The sequence below is a fragment of the Pongo abelii genome, chromosome 6, assembly GCF_028885655.2.
Source record: "Pongo abelii isolate AG06213 chromosome 6, NHGRI_mPonAbe1-v2.0_pri, whole genome shotgun sequence".
NCBI lineage: Eukaryota > Metazoa > Chordata > Mammalia > Primates > Hominidae > Pongo > Pongo abelii.
This window is the reverse complement of record NC_071991.2, coordinates 842,590-856,419: the sequence shown is the minus strand read 5'-3', so window position 1 is coordinate 856,419 and position 13,830 is coordinate 842,590. Positions and strand designations below refer to the sequence as shown.

Below are 13,830 nucleotides of genomic sequence, written 5' to 3'. Positions count from 1 at the left end.
TGTAGACTTTTGTTGCTTCTTTGCACAGAAGTGGGCACGAGGAGAGTTCAGAGACCAAATGAACTCTACAAATGCAAATATAGGTAAACAATCTAAACTTTATGTATTTGTCAGTTAACACACAGATTTTTAATAAAGACCTAAAGAATGAACTGGGCCGGGCGCAGTGGCTCATGCCTGTAATCGCAGCACTTTGGGAGGCTGGAACGGGCGGATCGCCTGAGGCCAGGAGTTCGAGACCAGCCTGGCCAACATGGTGAAACCGCGTCTCTACTAAAAATACAAAAATTAGCTGGGCGTGGTGGTGGGCACCTGTAATCCCAGCTACTCGGGAGGCTGTGTGCAGTAGAATCGCTTGAACCCGGGCAACAGAGGCAGTGAGCTGAGATCGTGCCACTGCATTCCACTGACAGAGCGAGACTCCGTCTCAAGAAAAAAGAATGAACTGGACACAGAGATCGTCCACGACACCATGTGTAATCTATAAGATTCCTTCCTCTTCACACATGTGGTAGGACAGCTGTAGCTGAGCTCCCACCACAGGACCACAAAGCTTCCAGACCTGAGTGCTGGCACCACACCTGGAGTACACCAGCAAAGAGAACTTGAAACATGAACAGCAGAACATCAATACTAGACAAGCCACCAAGATTCCAGAGTTCCTTTCAGTCTTTATTTGCAGCAAAACTACCACTTTATATGGCAGGTTTGTGTGTCTGTACACGCACATACACACACATATCCTTAAGCTCAAGAGACAGGGTGTGGCTTTACAGACCAAAAAGTATGGAAGCTTGGTTTTAACTGATGTTAGAGATCAGATGGAGAAGAAGCACGGCGGTGCTCACCTGGCCGCTCGGTTCTTCAGCGAGACAGCGCTGCTGGTGCCGCTGTCGGCACCCACAGCCTCACCATCCCCCAGAGTGCATGCTGTCGTGGCCAGGCGCAAACTACGGCGGGACATCCGTGGAGAATCAAATACAGGGTCCAATTTGTGCTCCGTCTCAAAATCCAGAGCATCTGAAGAATAACTGGAACTAGAAAGAAAAAACTCATCAGAGGTAAGCAGTGCTTACAGCCCCCATTCTGAAACAAAATGAACAAATCATAAACTGAAAGTGCAATGTATTGTGGATTTTCAAGAGCAACTATTACTGGGTGACAACCTCACTCTAAAGCAAACGTATGGTGGCACAGAGGTCAGCCAGCACCAGCTCCTGACATCTACCCCAGCTACTCTTCCTTCACATCAGATGTAGGACTGTATGGTGGCACACAGGTCAGCCAGCATCGGCTCCTGACATCTGCCCCAGCCACTCTTCCTTCACATCAGATGTAGGACTGTACGGTGGCACACAGGTCAGCCAGCATCGGCTCCTGACATCTGCCCCAGCCACTCTTCCTTCACATCAGATGTAGGACTGTATGGTGGCACACAGGTCAGCCAGCATCGGCTCCTGACATCTGCCCCAGCCACTCTTCCTTCACATCAGATGTAGGACTGTATGGTGGCACACAGGTCAGCCAGCATCGGCTCCTGACATCTGCCCCAGCCACTCTTCCTTCACATCAGATGTAGGACTGTATGGTAGCACACAGGTCAGCCAGCATCGGCTCCTGACATCTGCCCCAGCCACTCTTCCTTCACATCAGATGTAGGACTGTACGGTGGCACACAGGTCAGCCAGCATCGGCTCCTGACATCTGCCCCAGCCACTCTTCACATCAGATGTAGGACTGTACGGTGGCACACAGGTCAGCCAGCATCGGCTCCTGACATCTGCCCCAGCCACTCTTCCTTCACATCAGATGTAGGACTGTACGGTGGCACACAGGTCAGCCAGCATCGGCTCCTGACATCTGCCCCAGCCACTCTTCACATCAGACGTAGGACAGCACATTCCCAGATGCTGGGGCCTAGCGTCTACAACTCACCCTAAGAACTGCTTGAGGGCATATGCTAGAGCCCTGAGCCCCCACCTACGTCCTCGCTATAAACACATCAGAGTGTGCTTCCTAGTCAACACTACGCGGACGTGAGATTTAATCCAATACACCAGTGCACTGTAGAATGAATCCACGCAGGTGAGCAGGCCAAGTGATCGAGCTGTCAATGCTCCCCTTCTAAATTTAGAATTTATCTAAAGGCTTGAGACAATTCACAACTGCTTTGAGCCTGTGACCAAAAGAAAGTCACTTCCAATACCTTCCATACAATTATTCAATTAATGTAATTAAATTAAAAGATGAGCCAGGCACAGTGGTTCACGCCTGCAATCCCAGCACTTTGGGAGGCCTAGAGAGGAGGATTGCGTGAGCCTGGGAGTTTGAGGCTGCAGTGAGCTATGACTGTGCCACCGCACTTCAGCCTGGGCAACAGAGCTAGACCCTGTCATACGTTCATGACCAACAGCAAGCTAGTACAAACTGCTTCGGGTCACCACACACAATTTCAGAAAGAGGTTTTCTTTAACTCAGAGGCTGACGTGGGGACGAGAGAGACTGCACTAAGCTATGTTGAATGCTGATGACTGTTATGAAGCCAGACAGAATTTCAGTATCATCTCAAGAAGGGTTTGTTTCTAGCAGAATATTTTACACAACTGTGATTCTAGTTTAAGAAAACCTGTGAACCCAGCCACCATCCGTAACATGGTTCCTACAGACAGGTATGCCCAGAGCCCTGCAGGAGGACACCAGTGTCCAGTGCAGACAGCAGGACACAGATGCTGGCCCAGCACCATCCCAGGATGCAACGCAACCCAGTAGGCTATCGTATTAAAGCACTTTATTACCTTTTCTGCAATGTTTGGGGGAACACAAAATTTCAAACGGAGGTGTCCAGTCTAGGATTAGAGAGAATTAAGTAACAGAACAAGGAGACAAGACTGACAAAAACTCAGAAGATAACTTAAGGGATCTCACCTTTAAGAGCACTAGGCTTTAACGTCTCTCTCTCATTAGTTATACACTGTTCTTTTAAAAATGTGTTATTTAGATGTACTTTGTATCAAAAGATTGAAAAAAATTGACTCCAATTGAAAACCAGAGACAGATACTAAGCATCCCTGGACCCACAGCACCTGCCCAACAAAGGCACACAAGGTTAACTCAGCTCAGGTGAGCCGGACCAAAAGGGGCACAGTCCATGTGTCTGAGACTGATGTGCTTCAGACCGCTGCTCAGAGTGTGACGGCTGTGCCCTGACACGAACTCCAACCGCGGACCCCTGCTCGCCCCAGCTCTTCCAGCCGCGGAACCCTGCTCACCCCAGCACTTCAGAACCTCCGCGACCAGGGCCTCAGCTCATGAGGGTTCCCCAGCCCGCTGTCCTGCTGCCCCAGTGGCCTGGCACTCTCCCTGCCGGGACAGGGCGGGCCTGAACGCTTTCTCTCAAGCTCACCATGTTGCAGGTACGAGTACGTCATGATTCGCAGTCCCCAGGTCCTCAGGCCATCCACGTGTCGGGGGCCATGTGTGCCCAGCCCTCAATGGCCTTCTCAGACCCCCTCCATCCACCCCATGTCTGACGTCACCACCTCCTTCCCTCCACCTCTCGGTCTCTGTCAGAAATGCCCTGCAGCATTTTTCTTCCCAGAAAAGCCAGATGCCATCAGAAAACTGCCTCCTTGTTGACCACACCCATCCTTTCCCTCTGCAGGGGTTACCTGTATGTGTCAACTTGACTGGTCCTTGGGCGCTCAGATATTTGCCCCAACATTATTCTGAGTGTATCTGTGAGGGTGTTTCTGGATGACAGTAACATTTAAATCAAAACACTGGGAAAGCAGACTGCCCTCCAATCAGCTGAAGGCCTGGACAGAACACAAAGGCTTTCAGTAAGAAGGAGCTCCTCCTCCTGGACAGCCTGGAGCTGGAACACCAGCTACGTCCTGCTTTCAGACTCAGACCAGAACATGAGCTCTTCCAGGGTCTTGAGCCAGCCGACCTTCAAACTGGAACTACACCGTGGTTCTCCTGGGTCTTGGGCCTCTGGACTTGGCCTGGAACTTACACCATCGGCTGCCCTGAGTCTCCCCTTGCCAACTCAACCTGAGGATCTTGGGCCTTGCCAGCCTCCATGAGCCAATTCCGCATAAACAATCTATTCCTATGCACGTATTCATACGTGTACTCATGTACTACCCTGACACACCCTTCCTGCCTGCTGCGATGGAGAAGTAATCCCGAGCCAAGCCTGCGTGCTCTGGATGGAGTTCCTCCTTCCCTCCTCTCTCTGCAGGAGGCCCTTCCTCGTTCTCCTACATCTTTAGCTTCTCTACTGGCTCCTGACCACCAGCATCTAGACACACGCTTGGCTTACCCCACAGTAAAAAACAAACAACTTCCACTCAAAGCCACGCCTCTCCACCTCCCCCAGCAGCTGACAGGTTGCAGCGCCGGCTAGTCTCCGCTCGCTCCTTGCCCCGTGGAGGCTCTGAAGCAGCTTCCGCCAGGCCCCCCGGCCTCCATGGCTGAGTTGCCCCTTCTTCCCGCCCGTCCAGCAGCATCTGCCCCTGCTGACAAGTCCCCCATTCTGGAAACTCTCTTCTTCCGGCTTCCACAGCCAACACCCCCATGAGAGGCTGGATGGTGGGACCCTCGGGGATCTGAGCGTGGGCAGCAGCACGTTGGTTCCGAGGGCTCCGGGAAACATTCTCCTCCGACCCTGAAGCTCAAGGCCACCATCGCCAATGGCTGGATTTTACTTCGGTGGGTCAAGCTGGCAACATCCATCAGCCTCAGTGCTAACAGAGGAGACACACCAGACAGCACAGACTCAAGCTGTGACAGGGAGCTACATCCCGTAACACCATCTGTCACAGAGTTACGCCAATAAAGAAACAAACCAAAAAATGACTGCACTTCCAGACTTAACTACCAGTTGACAAGAATTACAGATTGAGACTTAAGAGGGAAATCACCCACTGTAACATGAGGATCCTATTTAGGCTAATTTAAAAAAAAATTAATTGTGAAAGAGAAAATTCAAGGATCTGGGATATTGGAACACTGACTAAATACATTAAGAAGCCCTTTTAAATGACTGGGATAATAGTCGTATTTGGGTTATTTTAAATATATCATTATCTTTTAGAGACTGGCTTTAACAAATCCAGTGAAGTTCCAGGGGAACTTGAGAGGAAGTGTTCGGGCCCACCCTGTCCCAGTGAGGAGAGTGCCAGGCCACTGGTGCAGGACAGCAGGCTGGGGAATCCGTAAGCGGAAGCACCAGTCGCAGAGGCTCCGAAGTGCTGGGTGGGGGCAGAAGACCCACATGCATCACTGGCAAAGCCAGTGGCTGGCAAATGGGCTTGTCACTATTCTCTCAACCTGCATATTACCATTTTCCAAAAGAGAAAAAAAATTTTATTTTATTTACTTTTTGAGACAGAGTCCCACACTGTGTCCCAGGCTGGACTGCAATGGTGTGATCTCGACTCACTGCAACCTCCGCCTCCTGGGTTCAAGCGATTCTCCTGCCTCAGCCTCCCAAGTAGCTGGGATTACAGGAGCCCACCACCACACCCAGCTAATTTTTGTATTTTTAGTAGAGAGGGGGTTTCACCATGTTGGCCAGGCTGCTGTCGAACTCTTTACCTCAAGTGATCCACCTGCCTCAACCTCCCAAACTGCTGGGATTACAGGCGTGAGCCACTGCGCCTGGCCTCCAAAAGAGAAAAAAAATTTAATTAAAGAACATGAGTGGCCAGGATGCTGGACGATCCTTTCAGTGTTTACTGAAATTGCTAAGAATTAACACAAGGGTAGTGATGGAGACAGAAAGCCATCAGGAACGGCCGCTCCACCTTCCAGCTGTGCGGTGAGGGCTGGAAGACAAGGGGAACTTTCAGAAAAGAGGCCAGGGCTACGAGGAGCCAAAGGAAAGGAAAAAGAGAAGAGTATAAGGACCCAGTGTAAGGCCGGCCAGCTGAGGCGGCAAGGGCTGCGGAAGGCCAGCCCAGGACCAGGAGGACCCAGGCACTGATGTCCAGACCAGTCCTGAGGCCCCCACCTCCAGTCTCCGGCTGTGCTCCACGGGCCTCTACTCGTGTGAGGCGGCTGGTCCTTCCTTCTGGTCCTGATCCAGAGCTGGGCTTCCCCGAAGCACTCCGGCCATCTCCTGGACAGCCCCTGACTTCTATCCTGCAGCAACCTCAGAGAGCCCCCCACCTTTAAATCCTTTCAGGGGTTCCCAGTGCCCAAGAGTCCAAATTCCCAGCCCAGCCTACACTACTCCGGCCAGCCCCTGCCCACCAAGAGTCTAAATTCCCAGCCCAGCTTACACCACTCCGGCCAGCCCCTGCCCACCAAGAGTCTAAATTCCCAGCCCAGCCTACACCACTCCGGCCAGCCCCCTGCCCACCAAGAGTCTAAATTCCCAGCCCAGCCTACACCGTCCGGCCAGCCCCTGCCCACCAAGAGTCTAAATTCCCAGCCCAGCCTACGCCGTCCGGCCAGCCCCCTGCCCACCTTCCCTCTGCATTTCCCACTCCAGCTGCCACAGAGGTCTGCCCACAGGTCTCACTGAAGGAAGGCTGTGAATTTCAATGAAATTAAGTGTTGCTCTCCCAAGGTAAAGAAACAGACAGAGGCATTTTAAAAACTCTATTAAAATAGGTCAGAAAAGCAAAAATAAATGACCACAAATCACTGTTTCATGCTGCACGGTCTGAAGGAAGGAGCAGTCTCCCCTGAGCTGGCCTGCCCATTCTGTTCTAACCACTACAAGACTCTTACAAAACAGAGTGTGTTGCTATGGAAGTGTGATATGACCTAGAACTGTGAATTAAAAACTCGATCATCAAATGTGAGATCTGACTAATGCTGGTAACAAGTATTTTTCTTAAAATATTTTCTAACTTTCTTACAGTTTCAATTACATTTTCACCCTTTAGAGGATAAGCCACTGAGACCGGGCATGGTGCTTCACGCCTGGAATCCCAGCACTTTGGGAGGCCGAGGTGGGCAGATCACCTGAGGTCAGGAGCTCGAGATCAGCCTGGCCAACATGGTGAAACCCCATCTCTATTAAAAATACAAAAATTAGCCGGGCATGGTGGCGCACATCTGTAATCCCAGCTACTCCAGAGGCTGAGGCAGGAGAACTGCTTGAATCTGGGAGGCGGATGTTGCAGTGAGCTGAGATTGCACCACTGCACTTCAGCCTGAGTGACAGGGTGAGACTCTGTCTCCAAAAAAAAAAAAAAAAAAAGGATAAGCACTGAAAAAAATTACACAAGCATTTTCCTGGTGCCTTAAACATCTGCTGGGTGCACAAGTTTTTCAACCTGCTGATCAAATCCTGGCCTGTCTAGCTGTGTATTTTCCCTTGGTGCTAACCCGTAATTTCATCAAACGCGAGCTTCGTTTCAGTCGCCCTTTCTACTTGGTAAACTGAAAACAGAAGGGGCAGGGCAGCACCTCTTCAGACTCAAATGTCTTGATTCAGTGGATCAGAATATGAATAAAAGCAGAAAACTCGGCCTCAGACAAAAGTTGTGTTCTCGAAACCCTGAGCTTCAACACTGTTCTATGATGTTTCCTTTCAAATGGGTAATAATTTTCCAGGTTATTTCTGTTAACTTAAAAATACCAAGCCACCGATACACTATCACAAACACCAGGCATCACCACAGAGACATGTTCTCAAGATCACAACCACCTGGGTGGGGTCGAAGCCGGCAAGCCAGGTGCGATGACTAACCACCCAGTCACCAGGATGAACAGATTCGGTTTACCTTAAAGCCATAAGATAAAACCACCTCTAAAGCCATAAGACAGAGTTTATCTTTTTTTTTTCACCTTCCAAATATAGCACGTAGCCAGTAGTACTATGGAGTTCCTGTTAAGGTCCACGCCACCGCGACAGCGAGTGGGTATCGCAAGGCCAGGACCCCACGTGCAGGTGCACACTCACCTGAGCGCATACGTGTAGCCCGTGTTCTCCGGCACACACTGGGGAGGACTGTACATGTGAAGCCGAGAAAAATCCATGTTCACCACTTCAAACCATACTGCAGAGGGCGGGAAAGAAATGCAGAGTGTTTTAACGGGCGGGAAATCCAGGGCAGTCCTGTCTTAGTCAACCTGAGCCGCCTACATGCAACTCAACTCAGGTCACCATCAAAACTCACAGGAAACATGGCCAGCAGCAGTGTTTTCTAAACAGAGGAGACAAGTGTTTCCATAGTTACGAGCCCAGGAACACTTCTATCGTAATCTAGTCCCCTAATACATCCTGAGAACAAGACCAGGGGAACCCTCAAGTGGCTGACTCCTGAAACCAGGGGCACCTTCCAAGAAACACGGAGAGAAACTCAGAGCTCTCTTCAAGATGTATTTTTAGATCCTCACTGTGTCAAAACGTTCTCGGTCTTCTGAAATCAGTTTTTACTTTACTAACTAAAATAGAACCACCTGCTACTGCGTGGTCAAGCAGCAGCGTACGCGTTCCTGGATGGCTGAAGCTCTCATAAGCATCTCAGAATCAGAAAAGAAACTGCGGGGTGAATAATAAAAAAGCTTAAGGCACTATTTACACTTTTTTCCTCACCAAAAAACAGGTTATTTTTTAGGTTAGCAAGTGTTGAGTATATTGTTTCTCAGGTTGTCATCTAGATTTACTTGGAATGACTCATACTTTCCTCTGGCTAAAAATACTCACATGCACACACCCTGACTTTTAAAAAGTCCTCATAGTAGCAATGTGAATCACAGTCGGCTGCTGAAATATCTGAGGGAGATATAACTAAAAGAACCTCCTGGACAAAAGACACTTTTGTACAAATGACTGAGCTCCATAAACCAAGCCAAAAGTACTTCATGCTACTTTCTTTGAAATAAAGTACCACAGAAATAAAGACCACTGTTTACACATAAAAATTGTACTACACCTACAAGTATCGACAAGCATGATGAAACTCCTGCATTTTAAAACACGTTTCGGCCGGGCGCGGTGGCTCACGCCTGGAATCCCAGCACTTTGGGAGGCCGAGGTGGGCGGATCACGAGGTCAGGAGATCGAGACCACCCTGGCTAACACGGTGAAACCCCGTCTCTACTAAAAATACAAAAATTAGCCGGGCGTGGTGGCAGGCACCTGTAGTCCCAGCTACTTGGGAGGCTGAGGGGCAGGAGAATGGCGTGAACCCGGAAGGCGGAGCTTGCAGTGAGCCGAGATCGCGCCACTGCCCTCCAGCCTGGGTGACAGAGTGAGACTCCATCACAAAAAAAAAAAAAAAAAAAAAAAGCACATTTCAAAATTCTTGTTCTTTCCGGGACACCCAGCTCAGCGTCCGACCCAGACACAGGCTCGGCAAGTCCGGTTCACGCTTGCTCGGAATTCCATGAACTTACACTTCAACGGCCTTTTGCAAATAAAACTAACTGTGATCACTTAATCCACGTGATAGTTAATACCTGTTTAACTGTCTCTCTCCCACCTGTCTACCTACTTTAACCAACACCTAAATCTAGATTCAACCCATGTGCAGAGGAGCCCGGCACAGGACAGGGCCTTGGCCTGGATCCAATGTAGGCTACCCTCCACTTATACACCATGCCTGGGCTCCTGAGGTGCACAGGCCTGGTCCGGCAGCTTCTGCAGAACCCAGCCCCGCCCAGCAGCAATGCAACAATGGGCTCTGCCTGCACTGCCGAGCAATAACCCAAAGCTGGGCTCAGCGAACGCCCACTCCCGCTCCCGCCCTGGGTAGGGGGACACTGGGCTCACTCGGTAGTGCTACGGACACCCGTTCCCGCTCCCGCCCTGGGTGGGGGGACACTGGGCTAACTCAGAGCTATGGACGTCCACTCCTGCTCCTGCCCTGGGTGGGGGAACACTGGGCTAACTCAGAGCTATGGACGCCCACTCCTGCTCCTGCCCTGGGTGGGGGGACACTGGGCTAACTCAGAGCTACAGACGCCCACTCCTGCTCCCGCCCTGGGTGGGGGGACACTGGGCTAACTCAGTGCTATGGACGCCCACTCCTGCTCCTGCCCTGGGTGGGGGGACACTGGGCTAACTCAGTAGTGCTATGGACGCCCACTCCTGCTCAGATGTTGGGCTAATTTAGCAATAAGGCCATTAGGGCAGCCAGGCCAGAGAAAAGGAAAGCAAGGAAGACGGCGATGGCAGGGAAAAGAGGTCACACTCCAGGCTCAGCAGGTGCTGAGGGCGTGCAGACGTGGAGAGTCTGTGGTTACAGACCCTTAATCTGTCTTCCATTCTGATTTCACTTTTATAATCGTGAATTTTAAGTTTATGTTCCCCAGTAAAATGCATCTATGTATAAAATATGCGGAATCTGTCATTTTCTCTATTGCCTAACATTTTGAAATGAGGAAACAGGGCACCTTACCCACCCTGATGCAGTCCCTGCCTAATGACACCTGTCCAGGTTCTAGGGAAATGTCCTGGCCATTATCTCTCAGCCTAGAAAATAACTCCACCCTGACAAGCGCCGAAGGCCAGGCTCATGCCAAGCAGAACCTTGTGAGGCAGCGGCAGCAGAGGCTGTGACAAGGTGCCCCAGCGTCCCCAAGGCAGGTGCTCTGTGCTCTCCCACATGCGCCACAGGCCTGCTGCCAGGTGAGAGGCTCCCAGAGCTCCCCAACTCCCCTCCCCGCCCTCAGTCTCATTCACTCCCTCCTTCCTCCTTCCCCCTTAACAGACCACGACACGGATCATTTTAAATTTGGAAATGGAAGATTTTAAATTTCATCCTTAGTCCTTTACAAAACCAAATATTAAGTTATAGGATAAAATAAAATGAAGTCAAAAAAGGATTAAATGAAACTGTGCACCTCAGGCAATGCCTGACAGGTGACAAGCACTCAGGCGTCAGCTGCGGTTATTTTGAAGAGTAAAGTGATATGGCCGACGTTGTAAATTTTAAAAAAGAACAGTTATGGCCGGGCGCGGTGGCTCACGCCTGTAATCCCAGCACTTTGGGAGGCTGAGGAGGGCAGATCACGAGGTCGAGAGATCGAGACCATCCTGGCTAACACGGTGAAACACCATCTCTACTAAAAATACAAAAAATTAGCTTGGCTTGGTGGCGGGCGCCTGTAGTCCCAGGTACTCGGGAGGCTGAGGCAGGAGAATGGCGTGAACCCGGGAAGCGGAGCTTGCAGTGAGCCGACATCGGGCCACTGCACTCCAGCCTGGGCGACAGAGCGAGACTCCACCTCAAAAAAAGAAAAAAAACCAGTTATTTTTTTTCTGGGTGTGCAATTCCTGAGATGAAAGATTTGTTCACCCTGCCCCAAATGAAAGGCAAAGGTCCACCGATGAGCCCCACAGCTAGGACTCAGCCAGCAGGCGGGAGCCCCCACCGATGAGCCCCACAGCTAGGACTCAGCCAGCAGGCGGGAGCCCCCACCGATGAGCCCCACAGCTAGGACTCAGCCAGCAGGCGGGAGCCCCCAGCCCTTGCACTGCTCGCCGGCACACCTGCAGGCGAAAGCATGGTTCTGAGACCAGCTCTACTGACCGCCTAGGAGTACTCAGCATTTTCACAACACCATTCCCAGTCTCCATTACATCGCTGCTAATTAAAACTGAAATGTAACATTAGAGTCTTCCCATGTGAAGAGGAGGCTGCCTCGGTCACCTGTCTGAGAGACTCAAGGGAGATGTTTTTTGCATTTATAATCTGATCAGTAACCACACAGTAAGTGAAAAATGGATCCAGCATGTTTTCAATGGCATCAGAAAAACCTGGAAAGGATCTGAAGTTGACATTCTGCACAGATGTGCTGTCTGCAGGTGTGATGCTCCTGCTGGCATCTGTGCCTCCCTGGCTGCCCTGCCCTGAGTGTCATGCCTGGCATGGCTTTGTGAGAGTTGTGTTCCACATGAGTGTGTGTCCCTGGCCTGGTGGAAGGAAACAGACTAACTGGTACCCAGCTTTGTGCAGGATGCTGAGATAGGAGCTGGGCCTCAGAAAGCCCTGGACGTGGGTTCTCAGGCTGACCGGCTCAGCACAGGTGTGCACAGAGGGGACTGTGGGAAGATCCCCGTTGGTCCTCCTAGCAGATGGCTTCTGGAGGATGGATGGGTGGAGAGCCATCAACACTAGAAAAGCACACACCTTAAGAGACAGCGGCCAGCAGTGCCTGTCACCCAGACAAAGTCTCTCCCTTTTATCTTGTGTTTGCTGGTGGCCAAGAGAGCTTACAAGCTCACAAAAACAGGAAAAGTAGAGGGCCTCTGTTTAGGTTGCAAACTTTGGTTTCAAACCTATGACTTAGGTTTCTTTACAAGTATATACATCCAGCCGGGCATGGTGGCTCACGCCTGTAATCCCAGCATTTTGGGAGGCAGAGGCAGGCAGATCACCTGAAGTCAGGAGTTCGAGGCCAGCGGGGCCAACATGGTGAAACCCCATCTCTACTAAAAATATAAAAATTAGCTGGGTGTGGTGGTGGGCGCCTGTAATCCCAGCTACTCAGGAGGCTGAGGCAGGAGAACTGACTGAACCCAGGAGATGGAGGTTGCAGTGAGCTGACACAGTACCACTGCACTCCAGCCTGGGTGACAGAGCGAGACTCTGTCTCAAAAAACAAAACAAAAACAAAAAACAAAAATACACATATATATCCTAGCAGGGTTTTAAAATTAGACAGGGCCAGGTGGGGTGGCTCATGCCTGTAATCCCAATACTGCAGGAGGGCGAGGTGGGTGGATCACCTAAGCTCAGGAGTTCGAGACCAGCCTGGCCAACATGGTGAAACCACCCCTCTACTAAAAATACAAAAATCAGCCGGGTGTGGTGGTGCATGCTTGTAATCCCAGCTACTTGGGAGGCTGAGGCACGAGAATCACTTGAACCCAGGAGGCGCAGGTTGCAGTGAGCCCAGATTTCAGCGCATTCCAGCCTGGGCGAGAGTGAGACTGTCTCAAAAAAACAAACAAACAAACAAACAAAAACTATGTTAAGTTATACTAGGTTTCTCTTTTAATACCATTTACCTTTTACAGTATATAATTTATACTATATGGTAGACATGAAAACATACAGCTCAGTTTTTTTTCTTGAATGCTTTGGTAAAAAATGGATTTTAGGCCAGGCACGGTGGCTCACGCCTATAATCTCAGCACTTTGGGAGGCCGAGGTGGGTGGATCACAAGGTCAGGAGACCGAGACCATCCTGTGAATGGTGAAACCCCGTCTCTACTAAAAATACAAGAAATTAGCCGGGCGTGGTGGTGGGCACCTGTAGTCCCAGCTACTCGGGAGGCTGAGGCGGGAGAATGGTGTGAACCCGGGAGGTGGAGCTTGCAGTGAGCCGAGATTGCGCCCCTGCACTCCAGCCTCGGTGACAGAGCGAGACCCCGTCTCAAAAAACAAAAAAACAAAAATGGACTTTAGATTTCAGTCGTACTCTCCATATCACTTGAGTCTACTATTCAGAATATCTGCACTAATCTAGTAATAATCCAGAGAACATGGTTGAAAAATCTTCATACGAGGCTGAAAACAGAACAAAACTAAATGGGTCTGGCCAGGCACAGTGGCTGACACCTATAATCCCAGCACTCTGGGAGGCCAAGGCAGGCAGGAGGATCACTTGAGGTTAGGAGTTTGAGACCAGCCTGGCCAATATGGTGAAACCCCGTCTCTAGCAAAACTACAAAAATTAGCTGGGCGTGGTGGCACGTGCCTGTAGTCCCAGCTACTTGGGAGGCTGAGGCAGGAGAACTGCTTGAACCCGGGAGGCGGAGGTTGCAGTGAGCTGAGATCGCACCACTGCACTCCAGCCTGGGTGACAGAGCGAGACTCCATCTCAAAAACAAAAACAAAAAACAAACCTTGAGCGTTC

At 50.6% G+C, this 13,830-nt stretch overlaps 1 protein-coding gene across 49 annotated transcripts in view; it reads right to left on the bottom strand.

The window, feature by feature from the left end:
• Nucleotides 1–13,830, bottom strand: part of SUN1 (Sad1 and UNC84 domain containing 1) — a 59,109-nt gene that overhangs the window by 33,760 nt on the left and 11,519 nt on the right. For 20 of the 49 annotated variants that reach the window (XM_054545589.2, XM_063725605.1, XM_024241226.3 and 17 more), the window contains 2 exon segments: nt 7,922–8,018; nt 849–1,037 (listed from right to left, as the gene is read on the bottom strand). In XM_054545589.2, coding sequence (XP_054401564.1) covers nt 849–1,037; nt 7,922–7,998 — 266 coding nt within the window. In that variant the 5' untranslated portion in view covers nt 7,999–8,018. 49 annotated transcript variants of the gene reach the window in all.